We start from the raw sequence: 22,702 nt of genomic DNA, 5'->3' as shown, positions 1-22,702 counted from the left end.
TGAAGAAAGGAATATTAATTTGGGACCGAGACTTAGACTTTGTATTATAAAGATTAATATAAAAAATTAGGTGACACTTAAGTAATGGAAAATAGCACAATGAAACAGTACTGCCAGAGACATTAAAACACCCTTCCACATAAACCTGAGGAAGCCATTAAAGATTAACAGTATTCTGGATTTAGTTGAGGGCCTTGCTGAGCTTCATAAATAGTAAACTGAGGAGGAACACGATAGGAGTTCTCAATTACAGAGACACAAGGACCAGGCTGATCGTAAGAATCACTGAGTCCAGACAGAACATTTCTAGAGGTGAGTTTTCCAAATCAAAAATCACAACAGTTATTCAATTCTTGGTTCAATGATATGAGGACATATACAGCAAAATGATAAGGAAGAAAATGCTCAGCAAGATGAAAACTCTTTATCTGGAATTTGGCCCAGAAGAGAAATATAACATTATAACAAGTATCCAATGTCTATGATTTTCAGAATATCCCAACTAACTGTATGATAAGAAATGCAGCAATCACATGAAATAATAATACATAATTAAGAAAAATTGAAGATCCCCAATCATTAAAGGAAACAAAATAATTCTCTCTATTCACTATGCCCTTCCATGCTTTCTAAAACACATTAGTTCAAATGTCACCTCTTCAATAAAACGATTCCAAATGCTTATCATTCATTTTTCTTGGGTATAAATCCACTCCAATAGTTTCAAATACAGTAACAGATAGATAACTCCAAATCTATGATTCTGTGTTCTGACCAATCCCAAGCTCTGTATCCATATTTTTAACTGTGTCTTATCTATTTCTTTTTGTGTTTCTCAATGTGTTTCTGGATAGACTCCAAACCCTTTTTAAACCTAGCATACCCCTGGGGCACCTGGGTGGCTCAGATGGTTAAGTGTCTGCCTTTGGCTCAGGTCATGATCTCCGGGTCCTGGGATCAAGCCCCACATCTGGCTTCTGGCTCAGCGGGTAGTCTGCTTCTCCCTTTCCCTCTGCCTCTCTGCCTGCTCATGCTCTCTCTATCTCTCTGTCTCAAATGAATAAATAAAATCTTTTTATAAAATAAATAAACCTAGCATACCCCAAACTGAGTTCATCATGACTCCTTACCTATTTCACCCCTTGGAATACCTATCTCATGTAATGACATGACCAGCAGTCAGGTTCCCTAGCTTAGAAACTTTCTTCCCATATCTAATCTGCTACTCAATTTTGATTCTACCTTATAAAGATTTCTTGAAACTAGCTTCTTTTCTTCATCTCTACTATACTGCCTTAGACTTGTGTTTAGTCTAATAAGATAATGGACTGCTAGCAAGTCAGCAGCTCATTTGTTTGATGTAAATGACGGCATAACAATCATGTGCCAAGCACTGTTCTAAGATATAAGAATAAAAATATCTTATCCTTAAGGAGCTCCCAATATAATGAAGATGCAGACACAGGCAATTGTAAGATAATACCCAAGTCCAGGGATAAGAAATGAGGACAGGACATCATGAGAGTACTAAGGGAAGATATCTAACTAAACTTAGGGGGTAAAGGTGGAGTATCAGGGAATGCTCCTCAGAGAAAGTGGTAACATTAGCTGCTTTTAAAGGATGAAAACTAGTTAAGCAAGCAAATAAGAAGAACATTTCAGGTAGAAGGGCAGCATTTGCAGGGGTACAGAGGCAAATGAGAAAAGTACAGGGATCCATATACAGTTCAGTGTTAAATGACAATAAAATGGAAGCAGGGAGGGAAGAGAGATGAGCTTAGAAAGGCAGGCAGAGGCCAGATCCCAGAGCCTCACATGTCATGTAAAAGGGTCTTACACTTTATTCAGAAATGATATAAAGCCACTGAAGCTTTTAACACAGGGAGGGACAGAGCTAGATCTGCATAATGAAAAGATCTCAATGTGTAATTATCTCATTAATTTATTTTTCTTTAATGTTCCCCAGTAGACTCTAAGCTCCATGCAAACAAAGACCATGATTGTCTTGTTCTCGGCTATATTCCTAGCACATGAGACACAGAAAACAACTAATACTTGTTGCATGGATGGCTAATGGATGGATAGGCAATGGAAATATTCCATGCATGTGAACAGTGTGGAGACAAAACCAAAGATTCAAAATCTCTGATTTAGGAGGTAAAAGAATCTCTTATCATCAAAGTGTTTCTTCCAAATCACTGCCAGAATTGATAAACTAGCAAATCTAATCGTGTTATATACCCACTTAAAACCACCACTGATAACAGTCCAAAGTCCTTAGCTTCGGCACAGAAGGATCTTCAGGATATATCTCCTCCATGGGATTCCAAAGTATCCAATTACATTAACAACTGCAACTAGCTAACATGTACTGAGCTCTTACTATGTGTAACAAATGGTTCTACCTGCTTTATTTGTTAATAATCATAATAACCAAATAAGGTAGTTACTTTATACAGAAACTGGAGCACAGGGAGGTTAAACAACTTTTAAAGTCCATTCAGTTAGTAAGTGGGGAAGCCGGGATATAGATCCAGGTCTATCTGACTTTACAGACTGCTCTGTTTATTGCTCTCTTTGTACATGAAGGCAAGGTACATGTTTTATTCATCCCGTTATTCCCATAGCAACTAGCATGGAGGTTGGAGGTTGCTGGAGGTTAAATGTATAGAATATTATCACTACCATTTTGCAAATGAGACATGCTAAAATCAGAAATTCAGCAATTTTCCTACAATGACTAATGGTAGTAAGATCAGTCACCCCACATGCTCTAACATACTATTCATTACTAACTTCCAAGTATCTAGAAAAGGTATAGTTATCCCTGACATCAGAAAAAAAGATCTCTCTAAGAAATACTCACAGCAGGAATTCTAGCAAGTGAGACAGCTGAAGTACAAAAGAACAAAAGAACAGCAGCTGAAGTAATCAGATTCAGACTACTGGTTACAGACATATCTAGTCCAAGGTCATCCATACCCTACCCCAGTATCAAATACTATACTGCTAAATGGACAGATCTGCTTTATAGGAGTTTTACACAGTCAACACAGCTGCAAAGAAAAAGAAAGCTGCTCAACAAGAGCATTCAGTGTTTCTAGAAACAGTCAACAGAGGGGTCCAGTATTAGAATTTAGTGACAGGGTATAGAAAAGAATTGTTGATATCTGTCCTCTGAAAATTGAAAAGCAGAGCCAATGGATAATATAGCAAAGAGAGCACAGTCAATGTGGCTCTCAGGAAAAGCAAACTAAACAAAAATGAAAAATAAGACCTATCTGAAAGTAAGTATGGTTAATATTCTATATTTCTTCTTTCAAAGTTTATACAATACATTGATGTGTAATCACCACACTGAATTCAATGCTATGATCGTTTATGCTTCTACAGCTTTACTCAATGGATGGTGAAAAGAAATCACCAGAAGATTATCATCAGATTTTTAAGATTCATTCATTCATTTAACACACAGCTACCGAGTATAATGGGTGATATGAACCTGCTTTGCTTCTGGACATATAGTCATGAGATCCTGACTTTTCTTACATGGAATTTACAATCATACAAGGGGACCTGGCTCACGGGGCCAGCAGAGGGTTCTGATCTAGCCTGTGGAATCAGGAAATAAACTTAGACCTTAGAACTCAAGCATGAATAGTTCTTCGCTACACCAAAGGGAATGCCAAGTGTTCCACACAGAAAAACAGGAAAAGAGAGCAATCTAAGACCATAAGGAGACAAATGCAAATCATTGCTGATTTATTAATATTCTAATTACACTTAAAATAAACAATTTAAAGTTTAAGTCAACTTGGGTTCCTTAAAAAGAAATGTATGTTGGATATGTCTAAATATTAAGTTCAAGATTTTTTCCCTCAAAAAATTATCCCTCACTTTATAGTCAAGTCCTGACAAATTAACTCCTATTGATGTGGGAAACAAAGGCAAAAGAAATGTAACTTAAATTAAAATCTCCTTACAGCTTGCAGCCCACTGATAGGTACCTGAAACATTCAGAGCGTGATCTTCCTCAACGAACTCATGGCTGCCTTAGTGTCTTCATGTTTCAAAGTAACCTTATCTTGGCAGCAGCTGGCCCCTCAAGGTCCTGATAGCCTTGCTTCCGGATTCCTTGGAGACTTGTGCTATCCCTAGCCCCACTAATTAAAAAATATACAGTCACTCCTCACAATTCCAGTATAGCTCTTTCTGCCCACAGGTCCTGTCTCATAAATAGGGAAGGGGTTAAGGTATAGGTAGGAGAGATAGGAGGCCCCTGACTCCCCTGACTAGGCTCTAGAACTATTCCCGGCAGGTGGAGATGCTGAGAAGAAGCTGAACAAGAGATAAGGGAACAAACCAAGATGGCACAAGAATCTCAAGGAAACAAGCTTCCCAGTCAGTTCTCAATAAAAGACTGCCACTAAAAGCCCTCAGTGGCAATCCATGCAGGCCCCCTCACACTCTAGAAGAGTTTTATTTCCTTTCTGCTCTCACCTTCACTTAATAAACTTTCACTTCACTTCAACCGTTTGCGTCCACGAGATTCATTCTTCAACTCCATGAGACAAGAACCCTGTAATCCTGCAACACTATTACTGGTAGCTCTCTTAAGTATTTGATTTTGAACATGAAAGCAGTGTTTGGGAAAGATAAATTAGCCCGAGTCAACTTTAATCAATGCTAGCTTTAGATATTTATAGAGACTGTTTGACTTCACAAAATGGGATTCTTATTAAAAAGGCAAAAAATTATTATAAATTTGGTAATTATTAGTGAAGGGATGAATTTAAAATTTTTAAGTACTGGTGGTCTCTTAAAACTTTTAAAGATCACTTAAGCAACACACTATCGTGAGACTACTGGAGATATCATGAATACTATGAATGCAGGTCAAATTTAAAAACTGCTCTATTCTTAAGGAAGTAAATAATTGTGGCTTGGAATAAATGTTCAAGTAAGAGAATCACAAGCAGAATCCAAAATGGCTGTATCTTAAACAACCAAGATGGACAATAAAAAAAATATTCATTGGAAAATGGGAGGTCTAATAAAATAATATGATGGTCTAAGTAGACATTTTGCTCTTTCATTTATACGCACAGAAGTTTTTTTTTTATTTCTCACTGGGACTGAAGATTACCTAGTATGTAAGAATGGTCTATATTTAAGCTTATAAATCATGTTGGGATAATTTATTTATAAATGTTAAGGAAAAACTAAGTACTTTCTAAGTACTTTTATTAACACAGCCAAAGCACGTTATATATGGGAGTAAACTCAATGATTACTGGAGAGTTCATCTAACTCATCTTACAGATAAAGGAACTGGCCCAGAGAAAAATGACTTGCTCACTGTCATTCACAGCAGTGATGGAGTTCCATGTTTTCTCTCATTCAAGGGCTACCTGACCATGATTGCCTTAGGAGTTATTGGGCACTAATTGTTATGTTTGAGGTCTTTCCATGAAGACATAAAACAAAATGTTAAGTAAGTAGCAGTATGTCTGCTATTTAAAATTCAGGAGAGGAGCTTGTTTGTGACTTAGGAGAAGGAACCTAGGCTTCTCTCTTCCCTCGAACATAACTAGATAACTATCAAATCATTCTGAATGCGCAAGAAATTGACCTGAGGACTGAAAGAATAAACTCCACAACTACAGGGAGAGAAGAGGCCACATCCAGGAAGGTAGGAAGTCCAGAGACGTGGTCTGGGGGAGAAATGGATCACAGGTGCTGTGGAAGGGAGGAAGCCCTGGTTGCACAGAAAGGTAAGAGAAAGAAAGGAGCACAGAGAGAAACTCACAAGGAGAACACTTCCCCAAAGCCACTGGCTGGGAAAATGAGAGGGGTTGATTTTTGTGAGTTGTTGCAACCAACTGGGCTCAAAGACTGTAGTTTTAGAGGACTTCTGGATTGGCTGTGATAGAGCCCTGAGGGCACTGCCCTACTCCTGGAGAGATGACAGGTAAACAACCTGAGGGCAGACAGCTCATCTGAGGATCACCTAAGGCCCAAGGGGAGACTGTTCTCTCTTCTTGGAGCACCTATGTGAGAGGCGGCATTCACAGAGACACCTCTCCTCCTCTCCCGGCGGGGGGGTGGGGGTGTGGGGGGGTGAACCAGCAGTAGTCACCATTCCCTCCACCACCCCCCACCATAGGCAGAGACACCTCCTAAGGGCTTCTTGCCCCCAACTGGCTTAGTTTAGCCTACTTGCTCCAAATCCCATTCCTCTGTGCTCTGTGCAACTGCCCTTCTCAGTCAAACGTGCAGGCCTCCCAATAGTGTGAGACCCTCCTCCAAAAGACCAGAACAGGCTCCCACCACAGCACTTCCCTAAAGTTTGGACTTTTAAGTGTCTACATGCTTAATGTCCACAATAGCCAAAATACGGAAAGAACCCAGATGTCCACTGACAGATGAATGGATAGAGAACAGGTGGAATATACAGTGGAATATTACTCAGCCATCAAAAAGAATGAAATCTTGCCATTTGCAATGATGTGGATGGACCTAGAGGGTACTACGCTAAGTGAAATCAGTCAGAGAAAGACAAATATATGATTTCACTCATATGTGGAATTTAAGAAACAAAACAGATGAACATAGGGGAAGGGAAGGAAGAATAAAATAAGATGAAATCAGAGAGGGAGACCAACCATAAGAGACTCTTAACTATAGGAAACAAACAGAGGGTTGCTGAAGGGAACGTGGGTTGGGGGGATGGGGTAACTGGGTGATGAGCATTAAGGAGGGCACGTGAGGTAATGAAAACTGGGTGTTATATGCAACTGATGAATCACTAAACTCTACCTCTGAAATTAATAATATACTCTATGTTAATTAATTGATTTTATAAATAATAAAATAAAAGCCTGCGGGGGCACCTGGGTGGCTCAGTCGTTAAGCGGCTGCCTTCGGCTCAGGTCATGGTCCCAGGGTCCTGGGATCGAGCCCCACATCGGGCTCCCTGCTCAGCGGGAAGCCTGCTTCTCCCTCTCCCACTCCCCCTGCTTGTGTCCCTCTCTCGCTGTGTCTCTCTCTGTCAAATAAATAAATAAAAATCTTAAAAAAATAAAAAAATAAAAGTCTGCATGTTTGGCTGGGATAGAGCCCAAAGTGCAGTGCATTGCTCCAGGCAAGCAAGCAACCCAGAGACAGTATGAAAACAGTGATCTGAAAAATGCTTGGGACACATACTCTTCTGAGAGTGGTTCTCTGAGAGCAATAAGCACTGAGATCCCTCTCTGGGGATAAAGGAGCTGGCTGGCACCATTTCCCTCCCCAGCCACTCAGCATAAACAAGCTTCAGTCAACAGCACAGTGCCAACACTGTCAGACTAACCTGTTTATACCAAGTCCCACCCCCTTGAACTCTGCCTGTACCACTTTCTCAGGCAAGTGTCCCTAAGTCCCAACACAGCAGGCCCCTTCCCCAGAAGACCAACAGAAAACCTTGAAAACACCACATTTCCCAGAGTTCTGCAAGGCTTCAGTTCTAGAGGAAGTAGCATCAGGTCTCATTTAACAAGCAGACCAGAGCACTACCCTAGTTAAAACTTGCCACACTCTGCCCAAGGACCAAACAATCCCCACTGCAGGCAAGGAGACCCTCTGCAGAAAAGCCAAAACACAGCAGCAGAGTGAAACCCAGCACACACCAGAGATACTCCCTGAAGCACCAGGTCCTGGACACTATATGACCTCTTCTTCATAAAGCCATTACTCTCAGGAGCAGGACACATAATGGGCTTTTCTAACACAAAGAAGAAGACAGAGACTTAGACAAAAGGCCAAGATGGAGGAATTCATCCCAAACGAAACAAGAAGAGGTCACAGCCAGAGATCTATTTGAAACACATAAAGTAATATGCCTGCATGGAGAATTTAAAGGAATAATCATAAGGATACTGACTGGGCTCAAGAAAAGAATGGAGACTTCAGGGAGGCCCTTACGACAGAGATAAAAGACAATCACTTAGAATGAAAAATGCAATAACTGAGATTGTAAACAGACAGGATATTATGACCACAAGCATGGAAGAAGCACAGGAACAAAAAAGTGATAATGGAAGACAGAATAATGGAAAATAATGAAACTGAACAAAAGAGAGAAAAAAGAATTATGTATCATGGGAATAGACTTAGGGAACTCAGTGGCTCCATTAAACATAATGCATTTGTAGCATAGGAGTCCCAGAAGAGAAGAGTGAGCAAAGGGGACAGAAGGTTTATTTGAGGAAATAATAGCTGAAAACCTGCCCAATCTGGGTAAGGAAACAGACATCCAGATCCAGGAGACAGCGAGCACTCCCACCAAAATCAACAAAAGCAGGCCAACACCAAGATATATTATAGGTAAATTTGCAAAATATGGTGATAAAGAAAAAGTCCTAAAAGCAGTAAGACAAAAGAAATTCCTAACAAACAAAGGAAGACCCATAAGGCTAGCTATAGATCTCTCCACAGAAAAGTGACAAGCTAGAAGAGAGGGACATGATAAATTAAAACTGCGGAATGGGAAAAATCTGCAGCCAAGAATACTCTATCCGGCAAGGCTATCATTCAGAATAGGAGAGATAAAGAGTTTCCCAAACAAAAACTAAAGGAGTTCATGACCACTAAACCAGCCCTGCAAAAATAGTAAAGGGAACTCTCTGAGTGGGAAGGAAAGACCAAAAATGAAAAGACTATACAGGAACAGAGAAAATCCCCAGAAACAACGACAAAACAAATAATAAAATGGCACTAAATTCATATCTACCAATAATTACTCTGAATGTAAATGGACTAAATGATCCAAAGGGTGTCAGGATGGATTACCTAACACGCATCTATATGCTACCTATAAGAGACTCATTTTATACCTAAAGACACCTGCAGATTGAAAGTGAGGGGATGGAGAAACATTTCTCATGCAAATGGAAAAAGAAAGCCAGAGTAGCAATACTTCTATCAGACAAATGAGACTTTAATCCAAAGATTTTAATAAGAGATGAAAAAGGGCACTATATCATAATAAAGGGCAATATCCAACAAGAAGATCTAACTGTAAATATTTACACCCCCAACTTGGGAGCACTCAAATATATAAAACAACTAATAACAAACATAAAGGAACTCACTGATAATAATACAATAATAGTAGGGGGGCGCCTGGGTGGCTCAGATGGTTAAGCGTCTGCCTTCGGCTCAGGTCATGATCTCAGGGTCCTGGGATCGAGTCCCGCATCGGGCTTCCTGCTCCTTGGGAGCCTGCTTCTCCCTCTGCCTCTCTCTCACTGTCTCTGTCTCTCATGAATAAATAAATAAAATCTTTAAAAAAAAAAAATAATAGTAGGGGACTTTAACACCCCACTTACAGCAATGGATAGATTATCTAAGCAGAAAATTAAGAAGGCAACAGTGGCTCTGAATGACACACTGGACCAGATGGACTTAATAGATATATTCAGAACATTTCATCCTAAAGCAGGGGAATACACATTCTTTTCGAGTGCACACGGGACAGTCTCCAGAACAGATCACATACCAGGTAACATACCATGCATAATTATGATAACAACACTATGAAACTTGAAGTCAACCATAAGAAAAAATTTGGAAAGACCACATATTCATGGAGGCTAAAGGGTACTAAAGAATGAATCGGTCAAACAGGAAATTAAAGAAGAAGTTTAAAAAAATACATGGAAACAAATGAAAATGAAAACATAATGGTCCAAACCTTTGGGATGCAGCAAAAGCAGTCACAAGAGGGAAATATACAGCAATACAGACCTACCTCAAGAAGCAAGAAAAATCTCAAATAACCTAACCTTACACTTAAGAGAGCTAGATAAAGAACAACAAATGAAGCCTAAAGTCATCAGAAGAAGAGAAATACTAAAGATTAGAGCAGAAATAAATGATACAGAAACTAAAAAAAACAAGAGAACAGATAAATGAAACCAGGAGCTGGTTCTTTGAAAAAATTTTAAAAATTGATAAACCCCAGACTTATCAAAGAGAAAAGAGAAAGCACCCTAATAAATAAAATCACAAATGAGAGAGGAAAAATAGCAACTGACACCAGAGAAATATAAACAATTATAAGAGAATATTATGAAAAACTATACGCCCACAAATTGGACAACCTGGAAGAAACAGATAAATTCCTAGAAACATATAAACTACCAAAACTGAAGAGAGAAAAATAGAAAACTTGAACAGTGCAATAACCAGCAAAGAAACTGAGTCAGGGCCAAAAAATCAAAAATCTCCCAATAAGCAAAAGTCCAGGGCCAGATGGCTTTCCAGTGGAATTCTACCAAACACTTAAAAAATAGTTAATATCTATTCTTCTCAAACCACTCCAAGAACTAGAAATGGAAGGAAAACTTCCAAATTCATTCTATGAGGCCAGCACTACACTGATTCCAATACCAGACTAAGACTCCACTAATTAAGAAAACTATAGGCCAAGGCGCCTGGGTGGCTCAGTTGGTTAAGCGACTGCCTTCGGCTCAGGTCATGATCCTGGAGTCCCTGGATCGAGTCCCGCATCGGGCTCCCTGCTCGGCAGGGAGTCTGCTTCTCCCTCTGACCCTCCCCCTTCTCATGTGCTTGCTCTCTCTCATTCTCTCTCTCTCAAATAAATAAATAAAATCTTAAAAAAAAAAAAAAAGAAAACTATAGGCCAATATCCCTCATGAACATAGATAAAAAAAAAATTCTCAACAAAATACTAGCAAATCGAATCCAACAGTACATTAAAAGAATCATTCACTACGATCAAGTGGAATTTATTCCTGTGCTCCAAGGGCAGTTCAATATTTGCTAATCAATCAACATGATACACCATATTAATAAAAGAAAGGGTAAGAATCCTTTCAATAGATGCAGAAAAAGCATTTGACAAAGTACAACATGATAAAAACCCTCAACAAAATAGGATAGAGGGAACATACTTCAACATAATAAAGGCCATATACAAAAAACCCACAGCTAATATCTTCCTCAATGGGGAAAATCAGAGCTTTTCTTCTATGGTCAGGGACAAGACAGGGATGTCCACTCTCACCACTGCTACTCAACATAGTACTGGAAGTCCTAGTTTTGGCAGACAGCAAAAAGAAATAAAAGCCATCCAAATCAGCAAGGAGGAAGTCAAACTTTCACTATTTGCAGATGACATGATACTATATATACAGAAAACCCAAAAGATTCCACCAAAAAATTGCTAGAAATGGTACACGAATTTAGTAAAGTCATAGGATAGAAAATCAACAAAAAGAAATCTGTTGCACTTCTGCACACCAATAATGAAGCAGCAGAAAGAGAAATCAAGGAATCAATCCCATTTACAATATCACCAAAAACCATAAGATATCTAGGAATAAACATAAAGAGGTAAAAGCTCTGTACTCTGAAAACTATGCAACATTTATGAAAGCAACTGAAGATGACACAAAGAAATGGAAAAACATTCCACGCTTGTGGATTGGAAGAACAAATATTGTTAAAATACCTATATTATCCAAAGCAACCTACACATTTAATGCAATCCCTATCAAAATACCAACAGCATTTTTCAGAGTTACAACAAAGAATCCTCAAATTTGTATGGAACCACAAAAGACCTCAAATAGCCAAAGCAATCTTGAAAAAGAAAAGCAAGCTGGAGCATTACAACTGCAGTATTCAAGTTATATTACAAAGCTGCAGTGATCAAGACAATATGGAAATGGCACAAAAACAGACACATAAATCAATAGAACATAATAGAAAACCCAGAAATGAACCCACAGCTATGTGGTCAAGTAATCTTCAACAAAGCAGGCAAGAATATCCAATGGAAAAAAGATAGTATCTTTAACAAATGGTACTGGGGAAACTGGATAGCAGTATGCAAAAGAATGAAGCTGGACCACTTTCTTACAACATACAGAAAAATAAATTCAAAATGGATTAAAGACCTAACTGTGAGACAGGAAACCATTAAAATCCTAGAGGAGAACAGAGGCAGTAACCTCCTTGACACTGGCTGTAGATATGTCTCCTGAAGCAAGGGAAACAAAAGCAAAAATAAACTACTGAGACTTCCTCAAAATAAAAACCTTCTGCATGGCAAAGGAGACAATCAATAAAACTAAAAGGCAACCTTCGGAGTGGGAGAAGATATTTGCAAATGACTTATCTGAGGAAGGATTAGTATTCAAAATATTTAAAGAACTTATCAAACTCAACACCCCCCAAAACAAATAATCCTGTTAAAAAATGGGCAGAAGACACAAACAGACATTTTTCCAAAGAAGACACACAGATGGCCAAGAGACATAAAAAGATACTCAACATCACTCATCACCAGGGAAATACAAATCAAAACTACAATGAGATATTACCTCACATGTGTCAGAATGACTAAAATTAACAATACAGGAAACAAGAGCTGTTGGTGAGGATGTAGAGAAAGGGGAACCCTCTTATACTGTTGGTGGGAATGCAAACTGGTGCAGCCACCCTGCAAAACAGTATGGAGGCTCCTCACCAAGTTAAAAAAAGAACTACCCTAAGACACAGCAATTACACTACTATGTATTTACCCAAAGGAAAGAAAAATACTGATTCAAAGGGCTACATGCACCCGATGTTTATAGCAGCATTATCAACAATAGCCAATTTATGGAAAGAGCCCAAATGTCCACCAATTGATGAATGGATAAAGATGTGGTATATATATATACACAATGGAATATTAACCATTAAAAAGAATGAAATCTTGCCATTGGCAATGACATGGATGGAGCTAGAGACTATTACGATAAGCGAAATAAGTCAGTCAGATAAAGACAAACACCATATGATTTCATTCATATGTGGAATTTAGGAAACAAGACAAATGAACATAGGCGGGAATAAAAGAGAGACAAACCAAGAAACAGACCAACTATAGAGAACTGATGGTTATTAGAGGGGAGGTAGGATGGGTTAAACAGGTGATGGCTATAAGGAGGGCACTTGTGATGAGCATCAGGTACTGTATGTGATGAATCACTAAATTCTACACCTAAAATTAATACTGCACTTTATGTTAACTAGATGGAATTTAAATAAAAACTTGGGGGAAAAAACCACATTTATAGCTTAAAGAAAATAACAAAAAACAAAAAAATAAATAAGATTCATATTTGACTCCAATAGATCTGGAAGAATCATTTTCATAAGGGCCTAGAATGGATTAAGATCTAAAGCTCCCACTCTATCCTAGAATACTGGCTAGATCCTGAACTTTACATTACAGATCAGTGTTTCTTAGTGTCATCTATGGAGCACCTACATTAGATTCATTTGGGGTGTTCCTCAAAACTGCAAGTTCCCTGACTCCATTCTAACCACATTATCCAATTTCACTCTCTGAGGGTGAGGCACAGAAATCTCCCTTAAAACAAAAACAAGAACAGAACAAGTTTACCTGGTGATTCTTAGGCACATTAAAATTTGAAAACTACCAATGTTTGGTCTTTAGACCCTTGGCCCCCAGCTATTTGTTGCAAGGAAGAATTCCTCTCTTCAGAGTTTATAATAAAAACTACATCAAAGTTAAGGTAAATGTAACCTTTAGTTGAACAAATGTTATTACTGTACTTAATGTAGCCATTTTCCAAAAAAAGAAACATGAGCCATGTAAATTCTTCTTGTCACTAAGAGTAACAAGTAGAACTGGATTTGGGCCCAAAAAAGGTAAAAGGATGTAAGTAAATAAACACCAAATAAAAATAAACAATTCACTATCTGGCTTTCCATCATGGGAACACATTCGTGCTTCAAAATGACTATATAAGGAAAAATGACTCTAAGAGGCTTAAAAACAACAATTCCTTCATGAACCTCCACAGAGTTATTCATGACCCAGTATATGAATATCCTGGGCCTTCAAAGATTTTTCACTATACATTATCATTTTTCATTTATGTGGTACCTTTGCATTAAGGTGCTAAAAGTACTTTACATACAAGCCTTTAAACTGTGTGTTTATATTATCTTATACTAGAGAATTACTTTCTAAGTCAAATTCACTGCCTAAATATTACATGTTCTAGACTTGAATTTTTCTCCACCATATCTCAAAATACCAGCTTTTCGTGTTATAATTAGTCTATAAGAAATTATGCCGCTTAGACTATACAAAATTACTGTAAAATAAAACAGCTTAAATTTTCTATTTTTAAGCTTCCAGTTCACGATATTAAAGTATTTTATGGTCTGAACAATACCATTTCTTTATATACCCCTAAAAATAGTCATATTAGAGATATAGGTTAGATGCTTAACAACACGTAACTAGAAAGAAAAATACATAGTAATTTAAACAGCTCCTAAAACTTAATCCAGTTTTAATTTAAACACAGAAATCAAAGACTACTACTTAGTGTAATTCAGACAAGGGTGTATCTTAGTAACTAAATAATAAATCCTAGAAAAATATAATTGAAACATAAAAACATAAACATAAATAGATAGTGCTTGGCATTTTCTAAAAGCAGGTACATTCTTATTTCAAACCTAAACCAGTCTGCAGGCCTAGTATGATTGTATAAGAATTTATCCTCAGATAACAGGGTAGCATAGTTTATGACAACAATCTACCTAAAAAGTCATTAAAATGTTTTTTCTCTTGGGAGTGACATGTATTATCATCAGAGATTAATCTCATGAGTCTTTAGGTGAGCTCCATTTTTAAAAATGCAATAACAGAGGGCTTTGTTGTCATCTGATAAAAATCAATTAGAGGAGGTAAGGCCACAAGGAAAACTAACATCACTCACTACCCACCCCCGGCAGCTGAAATGATTTGTCTTCCAAGCTTGGATGATCAGGAGCTATAGTTATATTGCAGGGAAATTAATTTAGTTTCTATATTCTGAACTCACTTTCTTTGTTCTGGAGGATCTAAATACAAATTACTTTTAATCAAGGTTGATATGATATTAATACCAAGGAGGATCTTTGAAGAATCATTTTTTTTTAAATTGACTTTAGCATCTTTCACCTGTGCTTGGGGTGCAACTATAGGAACGTAACATATCATCCTTACTTTCTGGATTCTTTGTCCACAACAAGGCACTGTACTGAATGGCGAAGACAATAGATTCCACCAAACACTGCACACATCCTAGGAAGAGAATAGAAAGCGTGAATTAGGATTCTTGAGTTGAAAATTAAGGTAGCATTATTTTCTTTGAAATATCTTCCATTTAATAAGTGATCTTACAGAAAAAGAATTTTGATAACTTATTATTTTCTCTGTCATGGTATTAAGAATCCCTCAGAAGTAAGATTAGTAATATTTTGATGCAGCAAGAGGTACCAGTACTAATAATACAATGTGCAAGCCTAGAATTATGATCAAGCCAAAAGTATCCCTAAAGCTCAGCTATTCCCCCAAACCACCTACTAACTACAAATAGCCTCAAGAGGTAATGTCTGAGACCCCCAACAGAAATGATCCCAGAGGGGCACCTGGGTGGCTTAGTTGGTTAAGCATCTGACTCTTGATTTTGGCTCACATCATGATCTCATGGTTGGGGACTGAACGGAGTCAGGCTCTGTGCTCAGCAGGGAGTATGCCTGAGATTCTCTCTCCTCTCCCTCTGCCCCTCCCCCCACTCATGTAAGCTCGCTCTGTGTGTCTCTCTCTCTGTAAAAATTAAAAAAAAAAAAAAAAAAAAAAGTGGCCACAGAGAAGTCTTAAGGAGGAAACAAGCAGGGAAGACTCTGGGAGACCCCTGGATATTTTGCTTACCTTAAAAGTAAGCAAAAACTACACTGGGAACTGAAAACTAGAGCAGTAAGCACATGAGTTAATGCTGCAAAAGTTCTAAGGAGTTTGCCTATCTCATGAAACTAAGGGCTTGGGTTTTAATGCTTACGTAGGGACAGGAGAGTCCTTAAGATCCAAGTAAGGCAGGGAGTAGAAAATGAGATATTCTCTCATAATGTCTGGATCCTTAAAGGACTACACTTCAGTGAAAACCCACTTAACCACAAAAGGGAGAAAAGAAAAATGGTTTTATCCAAAGCCCTGGGTGGAGAAGATTATACCTCTGTATTTATAACCAGTGGTCTGTCCTCACACAGGTCGGGGGTTTGAAATTATACTACATGATCCAAGAAGCCCTTAACCAATAAAACACCATGAAAGGAAAGTGGCTCTGGGTCAGTAGTACCTCTGGAGACTTGGTGGAAGCAATTGCTAAAACTTTCTGGAGCGACATGAAGCCACATGAAAGAGCCACAGACAGAATCCCCTTAAGATATGTTTATAATCTAAAATTATACATGAAGAAACATACCTTAGCCTGAGTGAGGATTAACAGACACAACAAATGGGGTTGGGTAGCTGAAGTATGGACAGTCTTACGGGGAATGCATCCTCTAACTGCACAGTTGGCTTAACCTCTCACATTGTATAATGGAATACTATAAGCAATTTAAATGAATGAACTACATTCCCATCTATCAACATGGATAAATGGCAAAAACATAAAAATTGAGTGATAATAGCAAATTGGGGAAGAATATATTCAGAGTGATGTCATTTATAAAAAGTTTCAAAACTTCATATGCAAATATGTAGTAAAAGTGCAGAAACATTTAAAGGAATTATAAACACCAAATTCAGGATAGTAGTTATCTCTGGGAAGAGAGGGAGTAAAAGTTACAATGGAAGTTTCAATTGTTCAGTTTCTTAAAAAAATATATTGAGAACAAATATGGCAAAATGTTAAGATTTGACAAAACTGTGAATGGCTACATGGTGATCTTTATATTATTCTATGTACTTCCTGGAGCATTCTTGGAATATTTCATAACCAGATTATAATGAAAAATATAAATAGTAGAGATAAGTGACATTCACCAAGTATGGCATAATACTATTATCTTTCTAAGTTTAATTCATTTTACTGAACATGACCAAGCTAGTTAGGATAGGTGAGGTTAGGTAATAATTCATTCTGGTATAGGACGGCATAGATCAGGGGTTTTTTCCATTGAGAAATTTAGAATATAAGAAATGGCACATTAGAGCATGCAAGCAAAATTTCACGTGCTTAAAAACCCTTAGATTGCAAGTTTTACCCAGGGCACCTGCTACAAGATATTCTCCCTTCTTGCTAATCTTGTTCACCAGTCACATACCAAGTTACAGAATGATATTTATTAATTGTCTGGTATACCTGGTACTATTTGAGACACTGCACTCGACAGATCCCACAGAGGATTAGAAAAAAATCATCTATTAGACTGTTTAGATACATTTCCCAGGTGGTATTCTAACCCCTGTTGTTGGTAGGGGAATACCAATTTAGTGAAATTGATGTGACTGAGATAATCAGTCCAACCTTCACCATCAATTTCCTGTTGATACTGAAAGAGGCCACATTCACATGAAATATTACTGGCCCACTAAAAATAGGCTAAATTAGGTTAAGTCCCCAAATGGACAATCAAGTTAAAAACGTGAATCACACAATCAGCATTCTCATTTGCCTGGGGATCTCTGTTACCTGAGTAGCAGCATCAGTGTTTCCAACTTCCTTGTAAGCAGCTATAGATGAGCGATAACCAACTGACTGACCTACAGAGTTTTTCATTTCAGTCATACTGGTCCATGTTTTTACACACACACATACACACACACACACCCCAACCCCCCCCCACTCAGGAAAAAACAATTTTTAAATATCTTCCCACATTCCAAGAAAAGCAAGGGGATCAAGTTCAGAATCAGAAGCTGTATAAAGTTAAAAAAATCATAAAATATCATGCCATAGACTATTATGGTATTAACAAAAGCCTGAGAAATCCACTTAACTAAAATTAAATGTATTTTTTTTACAAAGACCTCCTTTCATTATATATTACACTATTTATGAAATACATTGCTACTTTAGTATATATTAAGTATCCCTTTGTTTGAAAATTAATTTCTATTAAGTTTTAGGGTAAATGAGGCCTCTGAAAAATGTATTTAAATATAAGATGCAACAGAGGCATCTTTAACTGTTTATTTTAGTAAGCCATCAACAAATTACCTGGTTTTCAACACGATTTAACAGTAGTGGACATATACTACATAGAAGGAACACAAGAATGTAAAGAATGTTTAGGATTGGTTTGTGTGGATGTTATTTTTTTTAACTTCAATGTTTTAGTATCATAAAATACAAATACAAAACATTGTACGAGTCTATGTTGTACTACATGGAGATGGAATAATATATTTGTGCTTTTATCAGAATCTGTGTCACCCAATGCTAGCCACTGTACCAAAGGCTTTCCACAGGAATTTTTCTACTCTATGAGGTTTTATCATGAATAAAAAAGCTCACAAATCTTTTCAACCACTGCAGATTTATATTTATCTTAATATTCTCGTTCAGCTGCTTTGGAGAACTGCTAAGAAATACAAAATTGCCTTAGCCAAGAGTTTTGAGTGGCTAAAGAATTTTGTTATTTCATGTTGGCCAAGATCTCCCTTATGTTGGCATTGCAAAGACACTGTGCACTTCTATGGGGTAAGAAAAAGGGATCTCGATAGCCCTCTTACTGTTTAGGGACGCAAATTACCATTTCTCGAAAAGCACAGAATATTATAATCGTTATTGGCTAAACAGTAATTAATGAAAATCCATTTATATAAATATGACAAACAACAGCAACAGAGAGCCATAAAGTCTCATATGTACTAAAGAAAAGTTTGGAAATATTTCAACTGTTTTTCCTACCTCTACATTGGTTTAACCAAATCAAGTGAGAGTAACATCAGCCAATAAAGTGTCCAGAATTCAGCTTCTATAGCATACCTCAGCCATTTTAGCTAAGACTTTTTTTATGAAAAACCAAAAAAGATGAAAGTAGATTTACTTTGTTGGAAATAAAAAAAATGAAAATACTGCTAATTTCATAAAATATTTGAAACTAATTTTGTTTTTATAATAAAGTGTTTATCTTTTTTTTTTTTTTAAGTTTTAATTGTTGTTCCTGCTGTTAAAAAATCAAAGTCATGTCAACATTTAGGGATAAACTTTGGGGTATTTAAAATAACATGTTTGGAAAACTGAGCCACATATTTATTTGACAGAGAGAGCACGAGAGCAGGAACACAAGCAGGGGGAGTGGGAGAGGGAGTAGCAGGCTTCCCGTGGAGCAGGGAGCCCGATGTGGGGCTCGATCCCAGGACCCTGGGATCATGACCTGAGCCGAAGGCAGACGCTTAACCAACTGAGCCACCCAGGCGCCTGAACCACATTTTTAATTGCCAGCATTATCCTTTGTTCTTGGTAGAATCATCTTCGTTTCTTCTTTTTATATCCCAATTGTAAACCCTGGCCATACTGACTTCTGTGGTAATCAAAATTCTCCGTGGCAGTCAACAAATTCTTTTCCAACAATGCCTGAGCTTCATCAATGCCATATTCAAGCATTACATTAGTCTCCAACCACAGACACACTTTATCAGTAGGAGAAATTGAAGCTTTGCAATACAGGTTACCGCCAGTAAGAATCTGGTCTCCAGTGAACTGGTGGACTCTTTTTTCTTCTGCATGTATTTTAGAATTTCTAAAGTCTGCTTAATTTCAGGAATCTGGCCTTCTAGCCTCCTTTTCTTTTGAGCAAGGTTTGAGTTCCATAAACTTTTACTTCTGGTACTTTTCATACAGCTTCTTTAGTACTGTATCTGCAGTCTCATTCCCATGCTGTTTCATGAAGGAATCTACCTCTTCCACAAACACGACCTCAGTAATCCCTAGGTGGAGCCGCCACCCATTCCCTGTGGCCACTTCTAAGCCATAACCATCCATAACCATAACCGCCATCTTGGGGAAGCGAGCACACGACTTGTGTGGATGTCATAAAGGAAGAAGTCCAATGATCAGACACTGTCAGAATCCAACAAATTTCCTATTCATTTTAAACGAGAACAGGGTGTGTTTTGTGCTCTTGGGAAGAATTACTTGATATCTACCATAAATCTACACAACTGCAAAAGTGTACACCTGCATATGTATATATGTTTTTTATACTCCATCTCAGTGGCTTTTTTTTTTTTTTTCATTCCAGTCATGCCTGTTAGGGAAAATATGTGTTGCTCACAATGGTGGCATTTGTTCTCTCAGTGGTTTTGTTACCAGCTAGATCCTAAGAGCTGACCTTTACTGCCCACCTGCTTGTACTCACCAACCTTTGTCTCACATTTTTCCTTAAGCTCTTCTTGCCAGCTTATCTCATAACTCAGGCAAACAGAAATCAAAACTACCCCTCAAGCCATAGCCACTGCCCTGACAAGACCTCCTGCCAGTCCAGATCAGTTTGAGTGCAAACCCGGGCCCTGACTTGCGTCTGCGCAGAGACCATGGACTATATCTTTTTTTAACTTTAAAAAATGTTAATTCCAGTATAGCTACCATACAATGTTATATTAGTTTCAGGTGTACAATACAGCAATTCACCAATTCTATACATTACTCAAGGCTCATCATATTAAATGTACTCTTAATCCCCTTCACCTATTTCATGTACCTCCCCACCTACCTCACCTCTGGTAAACACCAGTTTCTTCTCTCTGAGTCTTTTTTGTTTTTATTTTATTTATTTTCTTAAATTCCACGAGTGAAATCATATGGTATTTGTCTTTCTCTGCCTGACTTATTTCACTTAGCATTATACTTTCTAGATCCATCCATGTTGGGGTGTGTGTGTGTGTGTGTGTGTGTACACAGTGTGTACGTACACACACACACACACCATATCTTATTCATCTATCGATGGACATTTGGGCTGCTTCCATAATTTGGCTAGTGTAAATAATGCTGAATAAACATAAGGGTGCTGTACCTTTTTGAATTAATGTTTTCACAGTGTTTGGGTAAATACCTAGTAGTGGAATTACTAGATCAGATTTGTATTTTTTTAAAAGATGAGCTTGGCTGCTGTGTAGAGAATTGTCAATGGGGCAAGAGTGGAAGAGAGGAGGCCAGTTATGTTTGCAGTAGACCAAGTTAGAGATGATGGCAACTTGAAGCAGGGTAGTGGCAATGGAGATGAAATGGAGACACTGGAGACAATTTGAGACATAAAGCTGACAAGAATTGCTGATGGACTGGATGTAGCAGGGAGATGTCCTCCTGAAGACAAGTTTAAGGTAATTCAGATATTCATGAGAGCAGTCTCCCCTCTGAAATGTTTAACAATCAAATTTAACTGTTCAAGCCTGATACAATCTCCCTGTACAGGTAGAGCTTTGAAGGATTCTGCAGAAACACTTCTCTTCCACCTAGGGTGTGATTATTAGAGCCAGCTAATTGTTACCAACCTCAACAACCACTGTATCTATCCTGGCCGTTCATTACTTAATACTCTGGGTACAAATATCTAGATAGGAGGGTACCAGGAACAGATTAGTTTCAGGCCTTCAAAAAGTTACCACGTACCTGTAAGGAAAGAGCACTGCTGCTAATTCAAGAAATTATATGTCACAAGTATCTAAGTCCAATGGGGCTTTTGATGCAAATTTCACACTCATGAAAAAGTTGTGAAGAGATGGATTGCCCTTTAGGCATTGCCGTCATTCTTGAAAGGCATAATCATCATGCTCAACTTAGAAAAAGCTGCCAAAAGGAATACATAGCCTTCAGAAAACTCACCCAGAAACTGCCTCTATTTTATAGCTCTTAGCCATATATCTAGCTTCCTCTGTTCTTGGTGACATGCTGTAGATGATGTATTCATTTTTTTTCAGCTTTCCCAGCTGTCCTTAAATTAACCTTCTATAGGAAAAGTCACAATAAAACTATGTATTATATGACAGAAACAGATCTGTATAATAATTGCACCAGGGACCCAGAATATAAATTATAGAATACAAGTCATCATTCAGTCTTTTTTTCCACTAGTTCTCTTTTCTTTGGGGGGATGGGTGAAATAAGTGAAGGGGATTAAGAATATACTTACCATGATGAGCACTGAGTAATGTGTAGAATTGGTGAATCACTACACTGTACACTTCAAACTAATATTACACTGTATGTTAATTATACTGGAATTTTAAAAAATTAAAAATTCATCATTCAGTATTAAAAAAAAATTAAGCCTTCCAAAAATACTGGAGGTCAATTTATATGCTTGGGTCACAACCTAGGCTCTGTATCTACACATCATGTGTAGAATAGCTCCCTGGTTTGTATGCAAACCAGAAACACCATGTCAACTCAACGATTCTCCAATACAGCCTATTGCAATGACATCAATGGAGCTTTTGATGGGAAAGCACTAATGTTCCCTAACTACTCTTTAAACATAATTTAAACTAAGCTTTTTTTTTTTTAAAGATTTTATTTATTTGACAGACACAGCGAGAGAGGGAACACAAGCAGGGGGAGTGGGAGAGGGAGAAGCAGGCTCCCCGCAGAGCAGGGGGCTCGATCCCAGGACCCCGAGGATCATGACCTGAGCCGAAGGCAGACGTTTAATGACTGAGCCACCCAGGCGCCCCTAAACTAAGCTTTTAATAAAACTGAAATTTTTAGTCTGAATACACAGACTAGCAGCTTCATTTTCTTTTTAATCTGCCACATATCTACTTAAGCAAATTCATTTAAAAAGACATCTTTCAAATTCAAAAGGAAGCCCTTGGTTCAAACTTTTAAGATGT

At 37.8% G+C, this 22,702-nt stretch overlaps 1 protein-coding gene and 1 pseudogene across 3 annotated transcripts in view; both read right to left on the bottom strand.

The window, feature by feature from the left end:
• CHM (CHM Rab escort protein) overlaps positions 1-22,702 on the bottom strand; it is a 191,340-nt gene that overhangs the window by 59,497 nt on the left and 109,141 nt on the right. For all 3 annotated transcript variants that reach the window (XR_014141263.1, XM_081808560.1, XM_081808561.1), the window contains exon 9: positions 15,083-15,160. Coding sequence is in view for 2 of the 3 variants with exons in the window: in XM_081808560.1 (XP_081664686.1) it covers positions 15,083-15,160 (78 nt within the window). In the remaining variant the exon portion in view is untranslated. The remainder of the gene's footprint in view (positions 1-15,082; positions 15,161-22,702) is intronic.
• Positions 18,290-22,414, bottom strand: LOC145717815 (prefoldin subunit 3 pseudogene; annotated as a pseudogene).

This window comes from Leptonychotes weddellii, chromosome X (assembly GCF_054177405.1).
Source record: "Leptonychotes weddellii isolate Sample4059 chromosome X, ASM5417740v2, whole genome shotgun sequence".
NCBI classification, from domain to species: Eukaryota; Metazoa; Chordata; class Mammalia; order Carnivora; family Phocidae; genus Leptonychotes; species Leptonychotes weddellii.
The sequence above is the reverse complement of the archived record's forward strand: the minus strand, read 5'-3'. Positions and strand labels throughout refer to the sequence as shown.